The sequence below is a fragment of the Rosa rugosa genome, chromosome 2 (genome assembly GCF_958449725.1).
Source record: "Rosa rugosa chromosome 2, drRosRugo1.1, whole genome shotgun sequence".
Lineage (NCBI taxonomy): Eukaryota > Viridiplantae > Streptophyta > Magnoliopsida > Rosales > Rosaceae > Rosa > Rosa rugosa.
The window spans coordinates 70,406,213-70,433,157 of NC_084821.1; the positions used below are offsets into that span (position 1 = coordinate 70,406,213).

At 39.9% G+C, this 26,945-nt stretch overlaps 5 protein-coding genes across 5 annotated transcripts; 3 read left to right on the forward strand and 2 right to left on the reverse strand.

Moving 5' to 3' along the window:
• Positions 1 to 6,265: 6,265 nt before the first annotated feature.
• On the reverse strand, positions 6,266 to 7,556 carry LOC133733501 (oxygen-evolving enhancer protein 3-2, chloroplastic-like). The gene is made up of 3 exons (XM_062161127.1): positions 7,131 to 7,556; positions 6,569 to 6,867; positions 6,266 to 6,470 (listed from the first exon to the last, which is right to left on the reverse strand). The coding sequence occupies exons 1-3, from the start codon at positions 7,435 to 7,437 to the stop codon at positions 6,372 to 6,374; spliced, it is 705 nt and encodes a 234-aa protein (XP_062017111.1). The 5' UTR covers positions 7,438 to 7,556; the 3' UTR covers positions 6,266 to 6,371.
• Positions 7,557 to 9,823: 2,267 nt separating this feature from the next.
• LOC133729820 (kinesin-like protein KIN-14D) lies at positions 9,824 to 14,990 on the forward strand. Its single transcript, XM_062157398.1, has 17 exons — positions 9,824 to 10,115; positions 10,537 to 10,788; positions 10,900 to 11,044; positions 11,297 to 11,406; positions 11,534 to 11,653; positions 11,768 to 11,971; positions 12,074 to 12,241; positions 12,319 to 12,435; positions 12,518 to 12,664; positions 12,736 to 12,868; positions 12,973 to 13,082; positions 13,275 to 13,436; positions 13,512 to 13,729; positions 13,861 to 13,942; positions 14,046 to 14,150; positions 14,238 to 14,342; positions 14,437 to 14,990. The coding sequence occupies exons 1-17, from the start codon at positions 10,071 to 10,073 to the stop codon at positions 14,617 to 14,619; spliced, it is 2,406 nt and encodes an 801-aa protein (XP_062013382.1). The 5' UTR covers positions 9,824 to 10,070; the 3' UTR covers positions 14,620 to 14,990.
• Positions 14,991 to 15,170: 180 nt separating this feature from the next.
• On the forward strand, positions 15,171 to 16,645 carry LOC133729821 (thioredoxin-like protein CXXS1). The gene is made up of 3 exons (XM_062157399.1): positions 15,171 to 15,383; positions 15,527 to 15,649; positions 16,240 to 16,645. The coding sequence occupies exons 1-3, from the start codon at positions 15,273 to 15,275 to the stop codon at positions 16,390 to 16,392; spliced, it is 387 nt and encodes a 128-aa protein (XP_062013383.1). The 5' UTR covers positions 15,171 to 15,272; the 3' UTR covers positions 16,393 to 16,645.
• A 1,025-nt stretch (positions 16,646 to 17,670) lies between these two features.
• LOC133729823 (transcription factor ILR3-like) lies at positions 17,671 to 19,984 on the forward strand. Its single transcript, XM_062157401.1, has 5 exons — positions 17,671 to 18,027; positions 18,749 to 18,811; positions 19,016 to 19,093; positions 19,171 to 19,333; positions 19,502 to 19,984. Exons 1-5 carry the CDS (start codon positions 17,867 to 17,869, stop codon positions 19,784 to 19,786), a joined length of 750 nt encoding a protein of 249 aa, XP_062013385.1. The 5' UTR covers positions 17,671 to 17,866; the 3' UTR covers positions 19,787 to 19,984.
• A 254-nt stretch (positions 19,985 to 20,238) lies between these two features.
• LOC133729822 (sulfite exporter TauE/SafE family protein 2-like) lies at positions 20,239 to 23,411 on the reverse strand. Its single transcript, XM_062157400.1, has 4 exons — positions 23,081 to 23,411; positions 21,292 to 22,205; positions 20,850 to 20,987; positions 20,239 to 20,751 (listed from the first exon to the last, which is right to left on the reverse strand). The coding sequence occupies exons 2-4, from the start codon at positions 22,105 to 22,107 to the stop codon at positions 20,293 to 20,295; spliced, it is 1,413 nt and encodes a 470-aa protein (XP_062013384.1). The 5' UTR covers positions 22,108 to 22,205; positions 23,081 to 23,411; the 3' UTR covers positions 20,239 to 20,292.
• Positions 23,412 to 26,945: the final 3,534 nt, after the last annotated feature.

Consider the following 26,945-nt stretch of genomic DNA (forward strand, 5'->3'; position numbering starts at 1 on the left):
TTCGTCTACTACCCACTGCCACCCAATCTTACTCTGCGTTACAGCTAGTGACTGGGTACGAGCCTGATATCTCGCACTTACACATTTTTGGGTGTGCCATTTATGTGCCTATTACGCCGCCACAGCGTACTAAGATGGGTTCACAACGACGAATGGGCATTTATGTTGGATATGAATCTCCAACGATCGTCCGCTATCTTGAACCCTTGACAGGCGATCTCTTTACCGCTAGATTTGCGGATTGTCACTTTGATGAGACAGTCTTCCCATCGTTAGGGGGAGATAAGAACACATATGTTCAACAGGAACGACAGGAATTGTCGTGGTCTGTCCCCACTATGTCTCATCTCAATCCCCGTACCGCACAGTCCGAACTTGAAGTGCGAAGAATAATCGAGCTCCAGAACGTAGCAGACACTCTGCCTGATGCGTTTTCTGATGTTGCCAAAGTGACGAGATCACACATACCTACTGCAAACGTGCCTGCAATGATCGATGTCCCAAATACTGGACATCACGCCTCTCTTGTGACACCAGGAGATGGCGCCATTGCCCAACATGGCAATGATGTGGCATCTATGGCCGCAGGTCCCGCAAGGAAGCGCGGTAGACCGATTGGTTCGAAGGATACTCGCCCTAGAAAGAGAGCGAATGAGGCACAAACAAATCCTTTGATCATCGATACTCAAAATCTGTCCCATGAGAATGTTCCGGTTTATGGTTATGTCCAAGAGACATCATTGGGGGACGCCTCAATGTCAGAACCTATCCCTGAGAACGTAGAGATCTCTGTTAATTACACTAGTGTACATGGGACGTGGGAAAGAAACTCCATCATCATTGATGATGTATTCGCGTATTCAGTGGCGCGTGAGATTATTGAGACCGATGACATCGAACCACGCTCCGTTGATGAATGCCAACGTAGAGTTGATTGGTCAAAATGGAAAGATGCGATCCAGGCAGAACTTGATTCTCTAGCGAAAAGAAAGGTATTTGGCAATGTTGTGCCAACACCGCCCAATACCAAACCAGTTGGTCACAAATGGGTATTCGTTAGAAAGCGTAATGAGAAAAACGAGATTGTAAGGTACAAAGCTCGCCTTGTGGCGCAAGGTTTCTCACAACGCCCTGGAATCGACTACGAGGAGACCTATTCTCCCGTAATGGACGTCATAACGTTCCGCTACCTTGTCAGTTTGGTAGTTTCCGAAAAACTGAACATGCAGCTTATGGATGTGGTTACTGCGTATCTATATGGGGATCTAGATACAGAGATATACATGAAGATTCCAGACGGAATTCAGTTACCCAAATCAAGTGACTCTAAACCACGGAGCGCGTTTGCGATTAGATTGAAACGCTCACTATATGGATTGAAACAATCCGGACGGATGTGGTATAACCGTCTAAGTGACTACTTGATTGGAAAGGGATATGTCAACAATGAACTATGCCCATGTGTGTTCATAAAAAGGACAAGTTCCGGATTTGCAATAGTAGCGGTTTATGTCGATGACATGAACATAATTGGCACCCTTAAAGAGTTAAGGGAAACCGCTGAACACTTGAAATCCGAGTTTGAGATGAAAGATCTTGGGAAAACACGGTTTTGCCTCGGTTTAGAACTTGAGCACCGTAGAGATGGTATCCTGATTCATCAATCAGCTTATACCCAAAAGATGCTTAGGCGTTTCAACACTGACAAGATTAAGCCTTCAAGCACCCCAATGGTCGTCTGTAGTCTTGATCCAAAGAAGGATCAATTTCGTCCAAAAGATGACGATGAAGAAGTGCTAGAGGCAGAAGTGCCCTACCTAAGTGCAATAGGCGCATTATTGTACTTAGCACAATGCACAAGACCGGATATCTCATTCGCTATGAACTTGCTAGCTAGATATAGCTCTACGCCTACACGACGCCATTGGACTGGTGTTAAAGATATCTTTCGATACCTAAGTGGTACGATCGATATGGGCTTGTTCTATCCCTACAGAGAGAATATGGATTCGAACCCATCAAGTGCCAGGGACGCCACACATGGTGGACTGCGTCCCCTATCCCCATCCCAAAACGATATAAGTGTTTTGGAAGGTTTTGCTGATGCTGGGTACATCTCTGACCCATACAAAGGTCGCTCCCAAACTGGTTATGTTTTCACCATGGGAAAGACCGCGATATCTTGGAGGTCTACAAAACAGACATTAGTCGCTACTTCTTCGAATCATGCAGAGATTATTTCTCTTCACGAAGCAGTTCTTGAATGTATATGGCTTCGATCCATAGTTACGCATATTCGAAGCAATTGTGGTTTGAAGTCTACCACAGATGAGCCAACGAGCATTTATAAGGATAGTGCTGCTTGTATTGAACAAATGAAGCAAGGCTACATCAAAGGCGACAACACCAAGCATATATCGCCCAAATTCTTCTACAATCAGCAACAACAGAAGCTCCTCAAGATCAAAGTGAACCAGGTTCGATCTGAGGACAATGCGGCAGACTTGTTTACTAAGTCATTGCCTAAATCCACGTTCGAGAAACATGTGGCAAGAATTGGCTTGCGGAAATTATCTGAACTCCCATGATCGTAGTCATCAGGGGGAGGCGCAGATATCAGGGGGAGATGTCTACATGTTCACCTCGAAACGTGACGGGTGTGTTGTGCTCTTTTTCCCCTTCGACCGAGGTTATTTTTGTCCCACTGGGTTTTTGTTACTCGGCAAAGTTTTTAATGAGGCAACGAGAGAAGCACCGCGTTTGGACAACACAAGGGGGAGTGTTTAAGGATATCTCTATTTGTGTTTGGCCCAAACTCTAGGTTACTTGACCTAGTGGTAATAGGGTCAAATTAGAAGGATCTAGATTCCTATTCAATGTATGATTACTTTCCTTGTACGATTGAGATTCTATGAATTGTAATCCTCTATATAAAGAGGCCCCTATTATCAATGAGAATACACAGCAAATTCCTCTCAAATTCAGTTTCTCTACAACACAATTCACACTTTCCGAAAAAATTCTATCTTTCATTATGCATAACTAATTTGAGCTACAAGTTAGTGGGTTTGATTAGGATAAGTGTGAGCTAAGCCGAGCATTGCCAAGACTTAGTGCCTTGTTAATATTTTATTTTACTTTGTTTTACCTTACTTTTCCTTGTATGTTTTTTTTTTTTTTTTGAGCAAAGGGAGTGTCAGTCCATTAAATGTAATAGTAGGAAACATTACAAAGAGTGAACTCACCCAATCACCCGAACAACCGGACTACGACATAATTAAGCTACGAATGAAAAGTCTAAAGCAGAACCTTAGACTAAACAAACATAATGTAACCATGGGATTAAGCTTCAAGTAACCAATAACCTTGACACTATCAGGAAAACTCTGGATGTAGCCAAGACCCTTCCCTAATTTATTCATGTACCCAAAGAAACACCCTTCACAGAAGGGGCTTCCCGGGCTCAATGAACAGATAAAAAAATAAAAATAAAGACTAAAGGCCCAAAAGACCAAATATGAGATGAACAGGAGCCCAAGCCCTAGCTACAAGCCCACCAGCTTCAAGCCCATGTTCCATTGCAACCATGTTGCCGCCGCTTTCGACTGTATCTCCCGACTTCGCCGGAACCCTAGCGAGGCTCACGGCGCCTCCAGACCACCTCCGTTGCAACAGACAAGAGCCTGTGCCCTAGAGTTCTGCACCAAAGCCACCAGTGGTGGTCGCGCTACCAGGCCGTAACTCGTCAACAACAAGGAGTACGACCCCTGCATCGTCTGAACCACACCAACACCTAGTCTGAGACACAACTCCTGATCTGACACCAACAAGCCAACCATCAGTCACTGCTTTGCCGGAGCATCCTGACCAATCAGTAACACAGCCATGAAACCACCCAGAACGTCCCTCTGCAGGCGTAATCAGTTGAGAATCCTGAACCCACGAGATATTTATCCTCACCTCCGCAGCCGCTAGGAGAGGATGAGGAAGAAAAGAGAGGATTAGCCGCAACCACCCCGATGCCTGAAGCCAACCAGGGCTGCCGTCACAAAAACCACCACCGCCACTATCCCAACACCCATGCCGCCATCAAAAGAAAAGTTGAGGGCTAGGGGAAAAACGAGAGAGAGGAGACTGGCTATTTCTCTTAATTTATCTGAGTAGGTAGATTTCAAACATTTGATTTGTATGCTTTTAAGTTTTCATAGTGCTAATTACCTCGGTTAGGTCCAGCACCTAATCCCCGAGATACAATAATAAATGTTCAAATACTTGACAATGATACGTACGCTTGCGTAATTATGTATCAAGTCAATTTTCTTGTTTTTTATGCCGAGTGAGGGCATCGAGTTGTTGGCTTTGACGTTACCGGATCGGGTTTGGTTTGGCTTTATTCTAACGCGCCAGTTCCAAGTGGATAGTTGGGCTATGTGGGCTTGGGCAAAGCCTCTGGGTGACGGTTCTTAAGGTAGAGGGCACCGCCTGAAGGCCCAAAAGTATATCATCTTGTAATGTATATAAATGGTTAAACCCTAGAGTTTAACCATTTATATCTGCAACCTCGAGTTTACTGCAAAATAGATCAAGGTAAACTTCTTAATTATTATTATTATTTTTTGTTTCGATTTTTTTGAGCTTTTCTGATAGGTTCTTCAATGAAATTCTTTTCATTTTCTCTCCTGTATATATGTGTGTGACATATGCATATAATTCTCTCTCACTCTTTCAAACTTAGTCGCTCTCTCACCCTTAACATGTTTTTTCAAGTCATAATGTCTCAGTCCAAGAACAAAAGGTATTATCTTCTGCTGATGAATTTGCATATATCGAGTCGATATGTATAGAATGGGTTAAAAGAAATTGTTATATCAATATGTGAAGATTATTTCAAATAATTACTTGTCTTTTGGTTCCTCTCGTAGCTTTGCTATCAAGTTAATAAGTAAAAATAGGAGAATGACTGAAGAAGTATATGTGCTTCCTTTTGATGTTATCCTTGAGATTTTGACTTGGTTGCCGGTAAAGTCTTTTCTAAAATTCAAGTGTGTCTGCAAGCAATATTGGTGTTCCTTGATCAAGGAAGATCGCAAGTTCATCGCAAAACATATATATGGATCGGGCTACTCCTCTCCAACTTACTTATGTGCACAAATACGGAGATTTCTACAAAGTGGACTATGGCCATGGCTTATTTCTGGAAAAAAAGTGATGATTTTGGCTATCGTATCAGAAATCCTGCAACCCAACAAGTACTTTACTTACCCTATGCAGATGAGGATATTGTCCTACACTCCTACTACGTTTTTATTATGATTCGGTCACCGGTGAGTGTAAAGTGCTACGTCGCAATTCAGATTATGCTTTATCTGTTTATCATATACATTTGAAATTATAACAATTGGAAAGGATGACCAATGGAGACCGGCCCCTCTATAATATTGGCAAATTATCAAGGTCTGTACATTTTTATGGGACAGATGAGGGTTCAGATTGGTTATATAACGACTTCAATACAGATAGCGGGCAAGACCTAGAAATTCATTCTTATCATATGACGAGTGAATGTATCACGACTAATACTGTACCCCCAGGAGTTTTTACAGATTTGAAAAAAGTATCGGTTCTCTGTTGGAACTGTTAGTGATATAGCAAATGAAGCCTTAAATGTCTTGGTGTTAGAGGACTCTAAAGAGCACAAGTGGAGCAAAAACAAGATCGTTGTTCCCTTTAAATTTTTAAAGGATGACCCTCTTTTCCAGAATCAGACTCCAATTCCTTGGTCGTTTTATTCTCAGAAACTCATGTTCGTTATAAGGGTGAATGGATCATTAAGGCGCATTCTTTATGATACGAAAAGGGAGATAATTATGAAGATCAAAGATGAACGGATGGAGCCTGGGAAGGAACAGATGGAACTCTATAGGCCAAGCCTAGTGACTATTAAGGGAATGATCGATACCTGAAAATGCTGGATCAATAGCTAGTAACATCAGTTAAATGGCTTTCTTGTTTACTGAATTACATGTATTTTTCTGTTCTATCTTATAGACTCATCTCGTTATGCTACGTGATTGTTAATCTAGTTATGTAACAATTAACTTGAGATGATACTTCTCTATCTACTGATCAAATTGCGATGTCCTGGTATAAGAATGCGAATCATTTCACAAATAAGGAGCAATTATGCTTTAGCTCGTCACGTTCTACTTCAATTTTAAGTGTTTAGCTCGTCACGTTCTATAAAGTAGTACTCAGACCTAGCTAAGATCCCCCAAAGTCCAAATAGCATATATATGCAATAATGCAAATGAAAATTGTCTCATGAAATGTCAAATAAAGCTTACATTATCGATCAAATACATAAATTCAATTTAACCAAGCTTTGCAACAACATTATTAAGGCTAGATACAGCTTCGGCATAGTACTTCTCCGCTTGTGGGGTGCTTTTGATCTTTGCTGCATAGTCCAACTGCAAAAGGAGAAGAAATTAGTACATGCACTAAACCATTGCAGCTTTCATTTTCAAAGTAATTAATTAGGATTTTGCCTAAGTTTATGATCACTCACATTGTCAAGGTCTTGGAAGAGCTTTCCGGTGAGTGTCTTCAATGACTCCTTCTCTTCCTTGGACTTGGCAGCTGCGAGGACTGTTTTGAGGTCATATCGGAGATATGAAGCCCTGAGACGAAGATCGTTCTGGACAAATGGCCATGCCTTCTTGTCTATGAACGACTTGACGGCAAGGATTTCCTTGGCTGACTCCTTTGCCCTCGCGGCAGCCTGAGCTGGAGTCAGTGGCTGCAAGAAGAACCTCTTCTGCAATGGCAGATCAAGGTCTCTTGCCTCATCCGAGTTCTCAGTTCCAGCTGCCACAACACATCAATTGCACACATATAAGATACATTACCTCTTGGTATTTTGTAAGCTAGGCAAGACTTAACATATCCTATGTAAATTATAATGCAAATTCCAATCCAATAGTTAATAATGCGATCAGTAATCACATCCATTGTGTGTTTTAACTGTTATACCTCTGATTCCTTCGTATATTGTAACGCAAGACTTAACATTCCCAATGTGAAAGTAAGATAAAATAGTAATGACAAAAAAAAAAAATTATTTTGCTTACGCAATCCACCGGATGGCGGGGGAGGAGGGCCGATTTTGATGGGCTTAGCCTCAGCAAGCACAGCCTGAACGAAAGATCCCGAGGCCAAACCAACTGCCACAAGACCAAGCATAGCGCGACGGCTAGTCTCAGGCTCAACGGGCACTTGCTGAGCTCTAATGGCGAAGCCGGGCCTTGTCACGGCTAGCCTGGTGCTGTTACCAACTATGTTCAAGCGAGATGAGCCGCTTAGATGGAGGCTGCTGCCTTCCAACACAGCCTGGGAGGAACCGTGTAGACCAGCCATTGAAGCCATAGCTTGTGCCATTTTGCTTAATCTCCTTTCTCAGTTTCGTATGTTCCAAGTGATAATTAAACTGAGGCAGAAAGGTGGAAATATATTTTTTTGGGGTATGATTGGTGGTGGATGATATTCGATCGATCAAATTTTGTTCTATACTTCTGTGATGTAGAGTGATTTTGGGCAAGCACCTTATCTGCCATTTTCTGGTTGGATAAGTAGGATATGGAATTGGCCAATGGAAGGTTGACATGTGTCTCTTATGGCATTTTCTATTTGACAAGCTGGATAATGTTCCAGCAAGGACTGTGTCATTCTGACAAGTGGATTCTAACGGATTATGATAATGATGTTTAATAGTCTCTTGCTAGCTAACAAAGCATCATTGGGTGATTTCACCCCTCTCAATCATAGAAATCAAAAGAAATGTTGGTTGCTTTACAATGCATAGTTTCAAATTGAAATTACTATTGTAATGAAAATGGATTTGAGATATCAACTAGCTTGTTAGTGGTCTACAATTTTAATAAGATCTTAAGTTTAAATTTGACGCAGTCAGAATGATCGGATTGATAACCTAGGTTTACTAGCAATAAACCTAACAAAGAATTATGGAGTCCACCAGAGATAAAAGAGAAAATCTCTATTTTATTGATAAAAGATGAAAAATGCGTTCTGCAGCCACATACGGCTGCTTAAATAAGAGAAATAAAACCCTAGGGCGACTAACATTGAACCCTAAAGCCCATGGGTAAAAACAAAACAAACTAGAAAACCTAAAATAAAAAGAATGCAAAACTAGCCTAAAATATTAAATCCCGAATCGGATAATTAAAACGACATATTTTGGCCTAAATCTATTAGAACTCACTAAAGTGAGTCTTGAAGATCTCGTCGTTCCCATTCTGGAAAGGTATCATGCGTCTCAAACGGACATTCTGGCCAAAAGTTAGTCAAATCTGATTCAAAATCAAAACCTGACTTTTCGCACGAAAAACCCGAAAAGTCCAAAACCAATTTTTCTTGAATATTCCAGCAGCTAATAACCTCTTTACACGTGAGTTACCTATTTTCCAATCACTTTTCTTGATTCTATGCCGCTTCTTTACTTTTATGATTTTCTGATTGAGTCGGGACCATTCTCGTCCTACATCAAAATTTCTATCTACATAAATATCAAATGAATAATAGGTATATCGAGTTGTCTTCCACACATATGTAAAGCAAAATAAATGACTCATTTTAAGTTGTCGTGTTTCATATGTTAGGGACCTTTTAATATCTAAACCACTAAATGTGATAATTCATCATTTTTGTTTGGAGAGTAATAATTGTTTACCATAAGTGCACGTGGAACAATATTGCATTTCTAAATATATGTAGGGGTAATCTTATCAATTTTTTCGATGTGTGTATCATTTCAAATGTTTGAGGCCGTTAATAGCCAGGGGTGTCAAATTGAGTAATGAAGTCTTGAGACTTAAGGGTTATCGTGTATCCTCATCGTATATGTTGAAGAACTTCATATAACATGATGAAAAACTTTTCAATAAAAGTTTAGTGAGTGCAAATCTTTTATTTTGATTGACGCAACTTGTTTGATAAGTGAAAACTCATTCAATATATAGCAATAACAATGTTGAAGAAGGTCAAGTGGTTTATGTTGTATGCCACATTTCAGAGTTGTTTTTAGGAGAAACAATTGACAAAGCCGTTATTCCCTGTGAAACGCTTACTAATCAAAGGCGGAATGTCTTATTGCCATATTTTAATTGAATTTTCTATGGGATTGACAACTCATTCACATAGCGTGAGTTGCAACTCGCAAACAAGTTTTGTTGAGTTTATGATATTGTATCAATATTTATCAAATTTTCAAATCATTTATACTAAATATGTAGCATTCCCCATTAGGCGAATGGACCAACTACAATTCACATTCTCAATAAGTCCATTGAACTTTATAAGTTATGTGAATCAAAATTCAAAACGAAATATATAACCATAAAAGTCTAGGTCCCTTTTTGGATTGCAACCTAAATAGAAAATCAATGAAATTTAATAAATGAAAAATGCTCCATTCCACGTAAATTTGGTTTTCAAATAACCCAACACAGAGTTGCACCCTTCATATTTTGCCATCCCCCGAATTCACAAGGTCCTTCAATTGCAACACATTGGAGTTGGAAATTAGGTACTTCTACACTCCCCTCTCAAATCTATTACATCATTCTCACTCCTTTTAAATCTTTTTTATTAGCAGTGCTAATCCCCATAGTTAAAGGTTGTCTTAAAATATAATTTAGTTAATCACAAAATTTGAAAAAATTGGGCCTGGTGGCCGACACGGGTCGACCCGACCCGAATAAAAGCCAACGTCTTAGTTTTTTTGAAGAGCGTGTTAGACGCGCCAGATCCAATTTCAAATTTTGAGTCTCTCTCCCCCTCTCTCTCTTCTCTCACCTTCACTCTCCGACTCTCAAAACCCTAGCTTTTTCTACACACCAAATTCGATTTCTCTCGGAACCCGTTTCCGTACCATCGGAGATCCCAACCCTCATTCGGTCATACCCATTGCCGATTTTCTCAGATCCGGCGCCGGATTATGCAACTCTAGCTTTGATTGATTTCTCCGATTTTGTGTTTCAAGGGTTCGATTAATGGCTTCGCGCAACCAGAATAGGCCTCCCCGTAGTCCCTCTACTGTAAGCCCCAACTTATGTTGTTGTTAAATTACTTCTTCCTTTTGTTCTGGGTGTGGAGGCAAACGAAGCCCTAATTTGGGTTGTGAGAAATTGGGGAAAATTGATGGGAAGTGAAAGATGTGAGGCGAATATAGTGATCGTGTGTTTGGTTTACTTGGGTGGTTGTGGGTTTTCTTTTCTGGGCCATAAATCAGTGTGAAAATAAGGAAATGGATTTTCTTTTTTGCTTTGTGGATTTTGGGTCTGTTTCTTTGATCAAGTTTGTAATTGTATCAGTTTTTTATTGAGTTTTATACTTAAGGTTCAAATAGTGAAGATAAACTCGGTAGAGTGAAGGTCATTTAGTGGATTTCATTGATAAAGTGACATACTGAGCTGCTAGATCATTATGTTTAATGTTGATTTTGGTGTTGTTTTGTAGAAGAAGATTGGTGTTGATGAAGTTCCGTTAGACAAGCGAAGGAGGATAACAGGAAAAGCAGACGGCCAGAGTAGCATGGGGCGACCACGGCTGCCATTTAGTTCTGTTAACAAGAGGCAAGAAGGTGGAGCTGCCAGTGAGACTGCCAGTGTGGAGGGTTCAGACTGCGGCGAGGCTGAGAGAGTGTTCACAAAAGAAGAAGTCGAGGAGTTGTTGAACAAGAAGTATAAAGAGAAGAAGTTTGATCACAAGGTTTTATTTACTTACCAACTAATGACTGGTTTCTCTAAAATAGGGCTTCGTACTTGTTTTGAACTATGAAATTTTGCTTCTTTTACTGATCATTATTTGGTTGCATGGCAGGGGAACGCCCAACAACTAGCCGCATATCATAAAAACCTAAAGGATTGCATTAAATGGTACCTGAAGGTTGAGAAAGAACATCTTCTTGAGGTGGAAAGGCTTCAGAATTTATTGAATTCTGCTGAAAAGAAGTGCGAGGATACTGGTAAGTTATTTGCCTTACTATTGGAATTGTCTGCTACAGTATCATAAGTCCATTCCACTGAATCAAACTATTCATGGTTTCCAGTGAATTAAGTTCCACATCTCTAGTTTTCCTAAAAAATCATCATGCTTTCAGAAACATGTGTCAATGATGAACTGCTTTCCTTAGAATGTTTGTTTGGTTTCCAATTGGTTCATCTTCTTGTCAGAAGCAACAGCTTGGTAATTTTTTAAACATTGTTTCTTTCTTAAGAGGTGGAGATGAAGAACGTGGTAGACGAACTCAATGCCATCAATTCAAATTTGCGACAAACTATAGCTACCCTAGAAGAGAAACTCGCAAAGGAAGAATCAGAAAAGATGGTAAAATTCCTGGTCAAGGCATTGTGTATTAATTTTGGATATAGCTATTTATACAGGTTCTTTTTTTCTAAAATCTTTTTCTCCTTCTCTTCCTTTATTGTTTAAATCCTCTCCATTTGACATTTAGGATGCAATTAGTAGTCATAGAAAAGAAAAGGACGCAAGGGCTGCTGCTGAGAAGTTGCAAGTTGCTCTCTCAGGCGAGCTTGAAAAAGTACGGGAAGCGAAATTAGTTGTTGAGCAGAGGGTAATACAATTATCTAACCTCTTTAAATCTTACAGATTTTTTATTTTCTCTAATTCCCCTCAGATTCAGAAAACTTTGCATAATGTCTATCTCTGACGTTGTTAATTTCTGTAGGCTATCAAGTTTGAGGATGATTATAATCGAACACAAGAGTATAACAAGAGTTTGCAACAGTATAATAGCAAACTGCAAAGTGATGTTAACACAATGGATGAGTCCCGGAAACGAGCAGAAAATGAGAAGCTGACTATGGTGGAGAACCTTAGCAACTTGAGGGGTCACAAGAAGGCATTAGAAGATCAATTGGCTTCACTTAAAGTAAAGACTCATCACATATTTCAGTCTAGTGCTTTGAGAACTGTTGTTGCATGGGTTTTCCCAGTTTTAGATTAATTGACTTTTCTGGCTTCTTGCTTGTAGGCTTCACATGATGATGCTTTGAAGCAAAAAGAATGTCTTCGAGGGCAATTGCAAGAGGTTAGAGATGACCGTGATCACCATGTAAAAGAGAATCATGATTTGAAGGCTGAAGTTGTGAAGCATTTTGCAGAGTTAGATAAACTGGCCCAGAAAACTAAAGAGTTGGAGGTTTGTGTTGGATACTTATATTCTGCATTCCTACCATGTCGGCTTTCTAATATCGCAGGCATGTTTTGTTGTTACAGGAGACATGTTCATCTCAAATGATGCAGATAGATTCATTAAAGCATGAGAGAGATCAATTAAGGCATGAAAGAGATGTATTAAAGCAGGAGCGAGATTCTGCTCTTGAGAAAATTGAGGTACAATCAATGCTCATTGGATTGTGGAATTGTTGCTTATATGTATCTATCTCATATAAACTGTTTTTTTATTTTCTTTCAGATGGTTGATTTATCTGCTTCAGAAATAAGCACAAGATTTGAAGAGCAAAAGAGAGTTGAGCGTGAACTCCGAGGTCGCATAGCTGAATTTGAGCAGAAAATTTTTGAAGGAGAGAGATTAAGAAAAAAGCTCCACAATGATATTCTGGTAATCTTTCTGAACTTAATTCCTTTTAAAATCAGCAAGATTTATTTGGTAATGATCTTCTTGTGTTATAGGAATTAAAAGGCAATATTCGAGTATTCTGCCGTGTACGTCCATTGCTACCTGATGATGCCACTGAAGTCCCAGTCATTTCATATCCTACATCAACAGAAGAACTAGGTCGTGGAATTGACTTAGTGCAGACTGGTATGGTCATATCTGTTTTTATTTAATCAATATCTATTGTTGTTTTAATTCTTTATAATGGCAATATTCACTTGGTACTTAGCCCTTTCTTTATATCTTTGCAGGGCAAAAGTATCACTTTACATTTGACAAAGTATTTGATCATGCGGCATCGCAACAGGATGTTTTTGTGGAAATATCGCAACTTGTACAAAGTGCACTCGACGGCTACAAGGTGGATCTTTTGTCTGCATTTTATTTTGTGCACATTTTGGCCATTCGATAACCATGATTTCTTCTTTTGTAAATACATTTTTAGATTATGTGGTTTGGAATATTAAGCGTCATTTAGACCCTCTTTGGCGGGTTCTTTTTACTTTCCTTCAATTTTAATATATACTAATAAGTACTCACTCATTTCCTGTAGGTTTGCATATTCGCCTATGGTCAAACGGGTTCTGGTAAAACATATACCATGATGGGTAGACCAGAAAATCCAGACCAAAAGGGATTGATACCTCGGTCAGTAGACCAGATATTCCAAACAAGTCAATCTCTTCAAGCTCAGGGCTGGAAGTATAGGATGCAGGTACTATATTTACTTTTCTGTCTGTGACTCGGTCTAAATTTGCAGATTATTATAATTTATTAAAAATTGATGCAGGCCTCAATGCTTGAGATCTACAATGAGACAATCCGTGACTTGTTATCTTCAAATCGACCAAGTGGTGCAGAGTTGATAAGGACAGAAAGCGGTGTGGGCAAACAATATACAATAAAGCATGATGTCAATGGAAACACACACGTATCTGACCTCACTATCATTGATGTTTGCAGTAAAAGGGAGATTTCCTCTCTTCTACAACAGGCTGCTCAGAGTAGGTGTGTTCATTCTGCTATAATCACATTCTGCATTTCCATCTTTGTGATGATAGTGCATTCGACTTTTATATAACTTGAAAAAAAGACAAAAAAATTTCAATGCTAAATTTTTCTATTATATGATGTATCAGGTCTGTAGGCAAGACACACATGAACGAGCAGTCATCGAGAAGCCACCTTGTGTTCACATTGCGTATAACTGGTATCAATGAGGTTTGTGTTTAACTGTAGTGAAGATCAAGTTCTTAGCTTTCCTGTATGCTTGTTTAGTTGTTTGCCTTCTTATGGTCATGTGATGATATACTTGTCCTATCAGAATACCGAACAACAAGTTCAAGGGGTCCTAAACCTTATTGATCTTGCTGGAAGTGAGCGATTATCAAGAAGTGGTGCAACGGGAGACCGTTTGAAGGAAACTCAGGTCTGTTCCTCTTGAGAATCTGATGTACTTCTGTTATTGTTTTTAATGTGTCAGACTGTCAGCTCACTTTTTGTCTGTAACAATCAGGCTATTAATAAAAGTCTGTCATCCTTAAGCGATGTGATATTTGCTCTGGCAAAGAAGGAGGATCATGTTCCTTTTAGGAATTCAAAGCTCACCTATCTTCTCCAGGTATGGTGATCAGTATTCCTAGTTAGGAATTCAACACATTCTGTTTTGTATATCAGTAGATAACCTTTTGAACATTTAATTGTGTCATAAACAGCCCTGTTTGGGAGGGGACTCGAAGACCCTCATGTTTGTCAACGTCTCACCAGATTCTACATCAGTAGGAGAATCTCTCTGTTCGCTCCGGTTTGCTCACCGGGTAAATGCCTGTGAAATTGGGGTTCCTCGGCGACAGACAACTGCACGGCCTACTTCAGATTCTCGCTTGAGTTACGGCTAATTATTATTCTCTTTTGGTTTTTTCTGTCTGAGCCTGACTGCCTTAGTCTAGCCGACGCAGAGTCCACTGTTACTTGTAATGAGGGCAAGGTCGTCTTGGGTAGTTATGTGTATTAATGGATTCCGATTGGGTTTGTATTATTGGCGTGCAGATCTTTCTGCTTCAAGCTTCTACTAATTTGTACTTCTAGATCGATATGCTTTTGTAACTGTAACATTTTGTGCTTGGTAACATGTTGTCAATTGTCATCTTATGATTCAGAAGGTGTAATGGGTGCTTGGAATTCCAGCAAGAAACTCAGATGAATATTTGCTTTATGATTATATTATCCAATATATATATTATATGGTGGTTCAGTATGACAAAATGAAAATGATTGTGTTATAATATGATATTTATTTAATTGAAAAACTTGAAGATAAATGTATGCTCTGTCTTTTTATTTTCAATGTGATTGGATGAATATCCAAATCTGGGGGCGCCGCTTGTCTTTATTTCTAATCTAACAACAGATTGAGTATAAAATGAAACTATGAAAGTGGGTCCAATTCTGTTTCTTCATATCTATCCAAACTAGTATTCTGAGAAACTTAAAGAGCTTCACAAAACATATAAGAGGAAGAAGCTCAAGTTTTTACAAGCAGAGGAAGAAGATGGAAGTTCAAGTAGATGAAGAGCCGGTGCACAAGTCTAGGGTTGTAAAGGTTGATTCTTTGGAGGCTTGGGACTTGTCTGTAACTGAGGCCACTAACCAAGGCAGCCCTGTAAGTGATCTCAACCTTCTCAGATTCCTCTATCAAATTGTTCAATCTCTGGTGTGGATTGGAATTGAAGAGAAATGAAACTTATAGGTATTGATGTTGGCTTTTTTGGAGCTTTTTGGTCTTTTGGTTGGTTGTTTTTGTAGATTGTTGTGCACTTTACTGCTTCCTGGTGTATGCCTTCTGTGGCTATGAACCCATTCTTTGAAGAACTGGCCTCAAGCTATCCAGATGTTCAGTTTCTCACTGTTGATGTTGATGAAGTTCAGGTAATAAGCCTCACTTCTTGTAAAGCTTTGTTCTTGGTTTAGATCAGATTAAGAAAAAGTTGTCTTGCTCTCTCCAAAGTGAAAGTGTTTATATATATATGTGTGTGTGTGTGTACATACGTACATACATACATACATATCAGTACATCAGCACATGTAAGAAGTTTATTTAAATTCTATTCTATCCGTAGTCAAGATCATAATTGTGAGCATCCAATAAAAAGAGAAGGGTAATAGTGATCATGACTGCCACTCACCTCAAACCTCTTTTAGGGTGTTTAGTGAAAACTTGAAGACTGGGCTTGTTGTAGAGGGACCAGAAACTCGTTTTCTGGCCAATTTCCTTTTAGATATTTGTCTATGATGGAGAAATTGATATTTATAGCTTGATAATTGTGATCATAAGCAGATACCAAACCTCTTTCGGGGTCTCTCTAGTCGTGTGTTCACTGTCAACACAATTCAATGCTGCGCTTTTCTGTAGTTACAGTCATCTGATAACTATAGAGAGGGACTGAAAACTCATATACCTGTAAAGGTTAATTTCGAATCTGTGTATGTAGCTCACTATCTCTCTTTTGTTTTCTTAGGAGGTGGCGACTCGGCTTGACATAAAGGCTATGCCGACTTTTTTGGTGATGAAGGAAGGTGCACAGGTTGACAAGGTTGTGGGTGCCAATCCTGAAGAGATAAGGAAAAGGATTGATGGTTCTGTTCAGTCCATACGTATATCTCTTGCATAGCACTATACTGGGGGATATTATACATCTGCAACTTGTGAAATAAGTGGTTGACAAGGTTTGTGCACAGATAATGGACATGGATGATAAGTTTTTCTTTGTTGCTGTAAAATTTGGTGCTTTGGACATTTTTTTTGTATCCATTTCTTCTGTTTGTGAAGTCATCCTGCTCTTAAATTTCATCTTAAGCTTCAAAAGTTGTAATTGGTTCTGTACATTCAGTAAGATGTTAATAGTTGGCTGATTTGATTTTCAATGTGTGCTTGATGATTCCTATTTAGAGTAGAAAAGGTTTCTCAGATAAACATGGTGAAATGTTGCTTGTGATCTTCAATGATTGCTTAAGATGAAAATTGGTGCCCAGAAAAGTTGTACTATACTAGTCAGCAAAGACCACTTTGACCCCAAATTATAATGGCTACAGTTAAGAGAACCAGTCCCTCAATTTTCACTGATTCCCACTTTAATCCACCAATTCTTTTCTTTAGCTCTCCGAAGTCCAAACTCATTTAGGGTCTCATTGAGGCATTTCATGTTAAATCATTCATAAAATAGAATCGCTCCAAATTTTCTTCCAATTGCATAAATCTCAAAGTGCTCGTGCAATATTCTCCTTAAAAGAGAAAATTTCGAGTGAGCAGTTTTGTCACTTAACACGTTTCTCTCACCAATTACAGTTTAAAAGTATAAATAACTAGACCTAAAACACCTCTTATTTTTCATGAGAAAGTTCAATAATATCTTTATTTCATTTAACAGTACATACAAGGAGAGATATGATTGACTATTTTCGAAAAAATCTAGCTCTTCAACCATCGCACTTAAAACGACCTCGTTACCAATATCAACGTGATCAAAATCGTCAAGCTTATTAGTCCTTATTCGACCGCCCCGCTAAAAATAGTCTAACTCAAACAAACATCCACCTAGTCAAAATTGTGAAGCTCACCATTGCCACGCACCCCAAAAGCGAAAAACCATCACAAAATTCCACAAAACCATCACACCAAATCACAACTTTTTTCCACATTCAGGTATCAAAACGAAACCCCTCTTCTACCTCAAGGAGCAAACTGCAATTTCCTCAAAAGACCAAAATCCCAAGGACTTGTAACAAACAAAATGATTGAACCAAAAAAAAAGGACCAAACTATCAAAAAGACGAATTCGGACCCCATGGCACGTGAACCTGTACCCGTCTCGTGTGGGCAAAATCGTAAAAAGTGACGCCCCACCCCGCGCGGTCCTCGTTCATTTGCTTTTTTCCCCATAAAACAAATCTAATTTGGAGAGAATGTGGGAATGTCAAAAATCCGAGCCACCCAAATTTCCAAACCCAAATTTATCTAATCAACAAACCCAGCATTGCAAAATCCCCCCATTTTCGCGAATCCCAACAACCCCCAACCACCCAACCCACCACGGCGGCTCTGAGAGTCCCCGCCGGAAACTCAGCTTTTCCGGCCGCCGGTGAACCATGGCTGCTCCTGCTTCTGCTTCTTCGCCGCCGCCGCAGAATTGGGTCTTCGATTATGATCTGATTGAGAGCATCTCTGTTCCCGGTGGTGACTTGCCTTCTCTTGACCCGCCCGGTTTCTCTTGGGGCTCCGATTCGTTTCCCGCTCCGACCGCCCCAAGGTATCCCCTTTGAAATCAAAGATGTTTACTCTGCTGTTGAATTTGAATTGGGTTTTGATTCGAAGTGGCAATTTTGAATCTTTTTAATCATCGTCAGCTGCGAATATAATAACGAAATTAAGAGGTTGAATTTTATTGTTAAATATTGGTGGATTTTATGGTTGTTAGCTAATTTAATCCAGCTAAGTTTTATTATAATTATTACTATAATTTGATTATAAAATCATGAAAATGTTGGTGGCTATGGGAATCTAAGCTATTGTACTGTAATGTGCTTATTGTGTTTATGAGTGATTGTTGTGAATTTTTCACTATTTATGTTCCGGGTTAGATGAAGTTTTGTCCTTGAGGATTTGTGAGGCTGGAGCTTGATTAAAGTCCATGTGGTGTTTATGTATAAGGGCAGTTCATTTCTGTTTTGCGCATTTTCAAATCGGTGTATATTGCCTTTGTTAAGCAGTCCGTTATGTTAATCTGTCAATGGCATCGAGGAAGGTTTGGTAAAGTGGAATCTTTAGGAGGAGCAAGTATGAAGATGTTGATAGAAGTAGACTAGCCAACTTAAATGCAGTTTTCTTTTCTTTTGAGTATGATTGTTAAAGAATGGTTTCTTCATTTTCTCTGAGGTTATATGTTAACAGCCTGTCTATTCTGTGTTGACCAAGATAAACTAATCTTTGTTTCATGGAAGAACTCATTTTGTTTGATGTTATCATCTCAGCGTGGACTTTGATGGCTCATTTGGAAATTCTGAGATTATGAAGGAAACTGGGTCGAACAAACGGTACCTATCTATTGAGTCTTATTCTTACTGACCTGTGATTCTGTGAAACAGAAATTGATGTCTTACTGGCCATGTACAGTTTTTGAGTTTGTTTATTGATGTGAGATAAAAGTTGTATTCATCATGTCCTATGTAGTTTTTCTGTCCATCTCTCCAGTTTCTTCATGATGCAATCTTGAATTATCTGTACTGTTTCCATCACAGTGCGAGGTCCGGATCGTGCAATGTATCTGGTTCTAAAGCCTGTAGAGAGAAAATGCGGAGGGACAGACTGAATGACAAGTAATGCTCCAGTTTCATCCTTAATGTTCACTCTCTCTCTCTCTCTCTCTCTCTCACATATTGATTTTTTGCTCAAGGTTCCTGGAATTGAGTTCTATCCTTGAACCTGGAAGGCCACCTAAAACTGACAAAGCTGCTATATTGGTTGATGCTGTTCGAATGGTGAATCAGTTGCGTGGGGAAGCCCAAAATCTGAAGGAGTCGAGTGAGAGTCTGCAGGAGAAGATAACTGAATTGAAGGTGTGCCTGAGTTTGTTCTTCATTTATATATGATAATAGCCTTTGAAAGCAAATGAACAATGCAGTTATGGTTGGATTTTTCTTCAGTGACACTATTTGAGCAGATATCCAAATTTCTGTTGGTTTTGCTGAGTGGATGTTCTTATTTTTTTATGTAATTTTGTATAGGCTGAGAAGAACGAACTTCGTGATGAGAAGCAGAGGCTAAAAGCAGAGAAAGAGAACCTTGAGCGGCAAATTAAAGCCTTAGGTACACAACCGGGCTTCTTGCCTCACCCTGCTGCGATTCCAGCTCCATTTTCTGCCCCCGGCCAAGTTGTTGGCGGTAAACTGATGCCGTTCATGGGATATCCTGGAGTTTCTGGATACCCTGGAGTGTCTATGTGGCAGTTCATGCCACAGGCTGCAGTTGATACATCACAAGATCATGTTCTCCGTCCCCCAGTTGCCTGAGATGGTAGCTTTCATTTAACATTTGTCCGGTTGAAAAAATGGTTCACTTTTTTTTATTTTCCTAGCTGTGGAAAGTTTTTCATAAGATTTGATTTAGTGGATGACAAGGGAAGTGGAAACTTGAATGCATAGCTTTGGATAAGTTGTACTTCTCATCGATCAATTTCATTAATATAATTGTCAATTTTGAGCTGTTAACTGTTCCTGAGCATAGGTTTCTGTTCTTTAGATAACAAGATTTGAATCATCTCTTTCATAAGCTATTATGTGTCAGTAGAACTATACTAGTTTGCAATCACTATCCATAATGTACTGAAAACTATATCGTTACGATACAAGATTGTGATTCTTGATGAACAAGATGCTGGTAGATTAGTAGTACAGGAGTACAGGTAGTTAAGGGGAAGCTTTCAGGCTTGGAGATCGAGTTGTAAATTGGACCTACTTAAAAGTAGCAACTAAAAAAATAGTTTTGCGATTTTCCTTTTGTTAGGGGCTATTAACATTTAACATGGTAGTTTGAAGCCCATGTATCTTCCAGATTTATAGTCACTCCATACATGAAGGGCCCCAAAGCTAGTCATCAAAACTGTACTCAAAGCCATCACTATGCTAACTGAGAATACAATGAGAGAAGCCCTTCCATAAACTTTGATTGCTCTCTGCAGCACCACCAGTCCAAGAAGTGATGCAACAAAACAAGTGATGGCGAAGATGAGCGCAGTGTCTGCATGCTCCATGCCCAACAACAAGTACTGAAATGCGGACATGGAAGATGAGAAGAACACCATGAAAGAACAAGTCGCAGCCGTTACCTCAGGCGCTATCCCAACCTGAAGAAGAAGAGGGCTTATCAGCATTCCACCTCCAATCCCAAAGACACCCCCTAAAATCCCTGCTAATAGTGCCATTAGTGGGAAAACTAGCTTGTTTGATGGTCCAACTTTGTTCAGCTCCTCAATATCCTACACAAAGTAACAAGAAAATATAAAAAGAACTAGTTGATTAATGAAAGTCACGGTTGAAAAGAAAAAGAAAAAAAAATACCAAACTTTTAACACACCTTTTGGGTGTTTAAAGTATGATGTTGACGATTCTCTTTTCTGCATAGAATCCAGGCTGTATAAACTATGGCAAGAGGAATTTGGGAAGATGAGAGAACCCAATATCCCACTCCACAAGGCTCTATTGGTATAATGCCCTGCAAGGATTGAAGAGTCGCATATATAAAATACACTGAATATGTGTCCCCAACTAGAACTTCTAATGCTTCAATTTTGATTTCGTTTCAGTTACAGGCTTACAGCTATGTTTCCAGATTTAAATGTGGTATCTATTAGTTAATCTTGTCCATAATAATTGTCAATTGATTTTGAGTTGGATGCTCACACTATCTAGGCGGAAGTTTCTATGCACCATTTTATACTCGAAAAACATTCATATATATCAGAGACCATGTAACATGTGAATCCCAACTAGAAAAAATGGGTGAGCAGCATTTTTACCTGTCCATATCGATTTCCACGAAGAAGGTAGACTAGGCAGAAAGAGCACCAGACCAGAATTAATACCCCCATTTTCATCCATGGAAATCTTAGCATGCAGTTTTCTTCTGTTCTTACTCCTAAAAGCGGTTCTGTAACTCCTTTGTTCCCTTCTGTTTCATCGCCTGCCCTGTCTTTCGTCAACCCATTTTCCAGTCTCTCACAACCATTCCTCATCTTCATCACTTCTGATTCCATTTTCCAATACACCAGCCCATTTCTACAGCTCATTGAGGTAGTCCAAGCAAGGAAAAGCGCAAAGAGTATAGTGATCAGCCACTCTGGGAATACAAGGTTGCAAATCACTCCTAGACTTACTCCTAGTAACATACATGGCTCTGATAGAAGTGCTATGTCATAGTCAATCAGAGACTTGCCACCAAATTTGGTGCTACCTTTGATGCACAAGTTGTACATGACATTCGCGACCGAGCCGCCAGTGACCATGAAAGCTGAGAGACCAGAGGCTATTCTGAGGTCAAGACCTGCCACTAGGGTCAGTATTGGTATGAACAACCCACCACCACCAATCCCACCAGCACTGGATATAGAGGCAGCTATGAAGCATAAGACTCCTGCCACCACAAGTGGGGTAGACAACTCGAGCTGGGTTTCATGGGGTTTTCTATAGAGGCTCAACCATTCATAGGTGTTGTTGAGAATGTTGTCAATTCTAAGGACATCTGAGATGGGTTGAGTTTGTTTTGCTTGGGAAGGACTGAAATTGATGAGGATGGAAAGGGAAACAGTTAACAATGCAACCTTATGGTTCTTCATTTGTTTGAGATATATTTTAATGGTGCTGTTTATTAATGAGTCTTATATAGGCAATGATGGAAATGTTCTGTGGAATTTGTGAGGAAGAGGACAGAAATCTGGCAACATTTAAAAAGAACAATGTTATTAGGATGTTATTAAAAATAAAAAGAGATTTTTCTAGAATGTTGCCGTTCTGGTTTTCTGTCAGAAAGCCAAATGGTAATTAAAATCAGATTGGCATACTTAGTCTCATTTATCAAGCTCATTAACCATTAGTATATAGATTTATAGCATAATTTTCAAACCTAGCTAATTTCCAAGAACATATGACAATCTATTTATCTACTCCTTTATATTGTTAACCATAAGAGAGAAAGGCTAGGCCTGGGAATTATGATAGAATTAGGACAAAGCTTATGCATTTTGTTTAGTGTTGCTACTACTATTATTACAAAATATCAAGGATCTCCTCACCTTGTTTTGAAAGGAACTTGTAACTCATCTTTAAATGTAAACAACAGAAATAAAGGGGCTTGCAACTTTTACCTCACCACTAGGAGAAACTTTTATGTTTTGGCCAATCCCTGCAAGAAACTATATAGTGGGTAACGGACCACTATAAGGTGAGTCACACATTCTATCACTACCTCCCCATCTTCCTCTCTATAAGTTAGCAGTTTGATTATCACAGGTATCATTCCAATTTCATTTTATATGTGAATTTAGTGTAGACTATCAAGAAATAATTGGATTGGTTAATTTCTTTTAGTGGAGAAATTAATCTTGAAAAGTGACCTAAATGATGAAATGTATGATTCCATGATTCAAATATATAGAATTATAGGTTGTCGGAATGAGGATGAGAGCACATTTTCATTTTCAGTTACATATTATCCAAGTTTGATGATACAAACAAGGAAAGAGTATACGTGTTTCCAATTTTCTGAGCTAAGCTATATATAGCAAAGAACATGACATAACAGGTGAGTACCTCCAACGGTTGCAGCATCTTCACGTGTTTCTTTGCAGCTAGAAAGCTAGCTTGTTTCTCTACCTCCAACAGCTACATGCACCACAATGTGAGCCTATGCAACTCGATCTGGAAATTTACTGGCTTCTTGTGGGTTTTTGTCTTTTGAATGACCTGTATCGTTGGTCATATATGTGTGATTAATTCCAAATTCAAACAGAGAATCCAACGAACGTATTCTCCACTCTTGCATTTTGAGAGATTGAAATTTGGTTGGAACATCAATGGAAGTTTAACAAGTACCGACTAATGAAGATTTGTGTAAGAGACAAGTCGATCTGTTTAGGAATATTTGTTGTTCTTCAGGGGATGGTATTTTTTTTTTATAAGTAGTTCATGTTTTGTTAGGGTTTCCGATCTTGATGTTTTGTATGTTTTTTTTTTATCCATTCAATTATAATACAACTTTTCCTCCACAAATTTGGAGAGACAAATCTTTATAAAACCACTTTATTCACGGAGGAGCTAATTTCAAGCTACAACGAAATTGCATTTGCTAGTGCTTTTAACCTAGCAATGATCGATCTGATGCATTGCCTACTTTTTCTCTTATGAATTCCAAGACTGTAACTAACTAATTTACTAATTTTGTTGTTTTAGTTTGACATTACGTACTATTCGTCTTTCTAGCATTGGAGGGGTCACCATCACAATCAATCATCTCATCATCATCTTCACATCTCAACTTTTACCAAAACTTAATGGGAAAAATTCACCAACGGTGTTTGGACACTTAGGGGACTTTCAAAATGATATCTGAACTTACAAAGTTATCAATGTGATACCTGGACTCATTTTTTCGTATCAACATCGTACCTATGACCAATTTCCGTAACGGCTCCGTGACGGAAATTAGCCGTAGGTATCACATTGATACGAAAAAATGAGTCCAGGTATCACATTGATAACTTTGTAAGTTCAGGTATCATTCTGAAAGTCCCTAAGTGTCCAGACACCGTTGGTGAACTTTTCCCAATTTTGCACGTGCGATGCACGTGAGTCACTTAATGAAGACAAAAGGACCGATTTACCCTCAAATTCTTTCTTTTCTTTTTTTATTCTTCTTTCTTTCTTTCTTCTTCTTCTTTTTTGGTTTCTTCTTCCCCTGATTTGAATCATCAAGATTCAAATCATCTTGCTCGTCCGATTCCCACCGCCGATCGCCGATCAAACACCGCCGTTGCGTCTCAATCCACCTTCATGCACCACAGATGTTTCTGGTTCCCCCAACTTCAAATCCTATATCAAATTGAAATTGTGCATTGAGGCTTCACCGCTCACTCCGAGTTCATCCCCGCCGCCACCGCCAATGACTTGACCACCACCACTCTCGTTCTCTCCTCTGACCTCCTTTTATACACCATTGATCAGAAACTCAGACCCCGCCAGCCCTCCACTCTCAAATCACAGCTCCAATCCCACCCCTCCATCCTCTCCTTCGTTCCCGACATGCAACACCACCTCCACACCATCCTCACCTGCAATTTCATCGGTTTAGCCGACAACTTCGGCCTCTAGCCCAACTTCGATCAGAGGCAATTTTAGGCAAACAAAGATTAGCAACTTCGGCCTCCACACCATCCTCACCTGCAAAAAATTCAAGCTGTTCTTATTCCCCAGCTTCGCCACTCCGCTGCTACCCACCATTGTGCCTCGCCGATTAGTAGACAAAGAACTCAGAGCCTCCACCATCGGGAAATTGAGGTTCACGTTCTGCGTGTCCTGCGCGGCGGATATCGGCATCGTCGGAGAAAATGTTGTATGAACATAAATTTAGTTTGGGTTCCACGGTGGCAGCTAGTCGAGCTCGTTGATTTCGGCCTTGGCTTTCTTGATTAATCAATCGACGACCTTGCTAGGCTGGACGTATCCAAGCCAGTCCTGCATGTCGTAGAATTGAATGGCGGTGTGGGCGACGAGCCTGATGCTGCGGTCCCTGGGGCCTTTGGTGATGCAAACCTTGCTGTGGCGGTCCTTCTGGCCGATGGTCCTTAGAATGTGGCCTTGAGCCTCCACGATTTCGCTAGCGGTGGAGGAAGAAGCAGTCCTTATCCCCAAACCCAATCAAGAAGCAGCGGAGGACGACGTTGTTGTGCGGTGGTGGAGGTTGTTGTGGTCAAGTCATTGGCGACGGCGGCGGGGATAAACTCGGAGTGAGCGGTGAAGCCTCAATGCACAATTTCAATTTGCTATAGGATTTGAAGTTGGGGGAACCAGAAACATCTGTGGTGCATGAAGGTGGATTCAGACGCAGCGGCGGTGTTTGATCGGCGATCGGCGGTGGGAATCGGACGAGCAAGATGATTTGAATCTTGATGATTCAAATAAGGTGAAGAAGAAACCAGAAAAGAAGAAGAAAGAAAGAAAGAAAGAAAGAAAGAAAGAAGAATAAAGAAAAAAAGAAAAGAAAAGAAAGAAAGAATTTGAGGGTAAATCGGTCCTTTTGTCTTCATTAAGTGACTCACGTGCATCGCACGTGCAAAATTGAGAAAAATTCACCAACGGTGTCTGGACACTTAGGGACTTTCAGAATGATACCTGAACTTACAAAGTTATCAATGTGATACTTGGACTCATTTTTTCGTATCAATGTGATACCTACGGCCAATTTCCGTCACGGAGCCGTTACGGAAATTGGTCATAGGTACGACGTTGATACGAAAAAATGAGTCCAGGTATCACATTGATAACTTTGTAAGTTCAGGTATCATTCTGAAAGTCCCCTAAGTGTCCAGACACCGTTGGTGAATTTTTCCCTTTTAAAATTTGACACTCCTAGAGTAATGACAATTTATTTAGATTTTACATCTCCATCTCCTTTAGTCAAAAGTCATACCATTTAAAATTCTATTACTTTATTATTAATCGTTGAATTTAATCAATCGCATTTTTCTGACTGTAATATTAGAAATTAAAGAGATTATAAATTTATTTTTTTATTTTCGGTACCAATTAATCTGGCCTTCCATTTTTAATCGAATTAATTAAGAGTAAATCACGGCCGCCCATTTCATAACAGTTGGAAGCCCACAACGGCTTCTGGAGCACGCGGGCCCCAGTGTCGACCAGCCTTCAACGCGCGTGTCAAGTGCGTTTCTCCTTTAGCCCCCCATTATTTTGTTGTTTTTGCGCGAGTCTCTCTCCTACTCTCCCTCTGGCGCGTAAAGGCTTGCTGCTGCAGATTTGGAAAGTGGAAGGTGGGGCCCATTTTGGCTTTCTAACATCGTCTCTTAGTCATTTTTACTCAACTTTTGACTAATAAAGCCATTTTAACTCCACTTTAGTTAGTTTGGGTTGGAGATGATGAAATTGGGCCACCCTATCTATTTTGGCTTTTGACTGTAGAATTGGAGTTGCCCTTAGATCATTGTTTTCGCTTCTTCAGTGATTAGGACTCTGTTCCATTTTCCAAACTCCGGATGGCATTCATATATATATATATATATATATATATATATATATATATACATACAGGCGGGTTCTGAAGCGGACGTCCGCACTTGGCTAAAGTGCGGACGGCGACGCAGCGGCGGCGTTCCAGGCTGCGACGGCGGCTCGGGGCTTGGCGGACGGAGGCCGGAGGCTTGGCGGACGGTTCTGGGCAGCGTTCGAGGTCGGAGTTGCAGGTTTCTGGGCAGCGAGCTCACCTGCAACTGCAGGTTTCTGGGCAAGGCTGCAACCACGTCGCCGGCGACTCCACCGACTGCAGACCCGTGGCGTCTGTCCGGCAAGCTCCGCCGCTCTGTCGCACCCTGAGCCGAGCTACAGCAGCGCCGTCCGCACTTTAACGAAAGTGCGGACGTCCTCTTTGGAACGCGTCCGTGTA

Bases quoted from the DNA above. Each gene is read 5' to 3' on its own strand.
- LOC133729823 (XM_062157401.1), top strand. From the start codon at position 17,867: ATGGCTGCTCCTGCTTCTGCTTCTTCGCCGCCGCCGCAGAATTGGGTC. The intron at 18,028-18,748 runs GTATCCCCTTTG...TTATCATCTCAG, and splicing joins CCCGCTCCGACCGCCCCAAG to CGTGGACTTTGATGGCTCAT. The intron at 19,334-19,501 runs GTGTGCCTGAGT...AATTTTGTATAG, and splicing joins AGAAGATAACTGAATTGAAG to GCTGAGAAGAACGAACTTCG.
- LOC133729820 (XM_062157398.1), top strand. From the start codon at position 10,071: ATGGCTTCGCGCAACCAGAATAGGCCTCCCCGTAGTCCCTCTACT. The intron at 12,869-12,972 runs GTATGGTCATAT...ATATCTTTGCAG, and splicing joins AATTGACTTAGTGCAGACTG to GGCAAAAGTATCACTTTACA. The intron at 14,151-14,237 runs GTCTGTTCCTCT...TGTAACAATCAG, and splicing joins ACCGTTTGAAGGAAACTCAG to GCTATTAATAAAAGTCTGTC.
- LOC133733501 (XM_062161127.1), bottom strand. From the start codon at position 7,437: ATGGCACAAGCTATGGCTTCAATGGCTGGTCTACACGGTTCCTCCCAG. The intron at 6,868-7,130 runs GTAAGCAAAATA...GTGTTGTGGCAG, and splicing joins CCCGCCATCCGGTGGATTGC to CTGGAACTGAGAACTCGGAT. The intron at 6,471-6,568 runs GTGAGTGATCAT...CTCCTTTTGCAG, and splicing joins TCTTCCAAGACCTTGACAAT to TTGGACTATGCAGCAAAGAT.
- LOC133729822 (XM_062157400.1), bottom strand. From the start codon at position 22,107: ATGAAGAACCATAAGGTTGCATTGTTAACTGTTTCCCTTTCCATCCTC. The intron at 20,988-21,291 runs GTAAAAATGCTG...CAATCCTTGCAG, and splicing joins GTGGAAATCGATATGGACAG to GGCATTATACCAATAGAGCC. The intron at 20,752-20,849 runs GTGTGTTAAAAG...TACTTTGTGTAG, and splicing joins ATACTTTAAACACCCAAAAG to GATATTGAGGAGCTGAACAA.
- LOC133729821 (XM_062157399.1), top strand. From the start codon at position 15,273: ATGGAAGTTCAAGTAGATGAAGAGCCGGTGCACAAGTCTAGGGTTGTA. The intron at 15,384-15,526 runs GTAAGTGATCTC...TTGTTTTTGTAG, and splicing joins CCACTAACCAAGGCAGCCCT to ATTGTTGTGCACTTTACTGC. The intron at 15,650-16,239 runs GTAATAAGCCTC...TTGTTTTCTTAG, and splicing joins TTGATGTTGATGAAGTTCAG to GAGGTGGCGACTCGGCTTGA.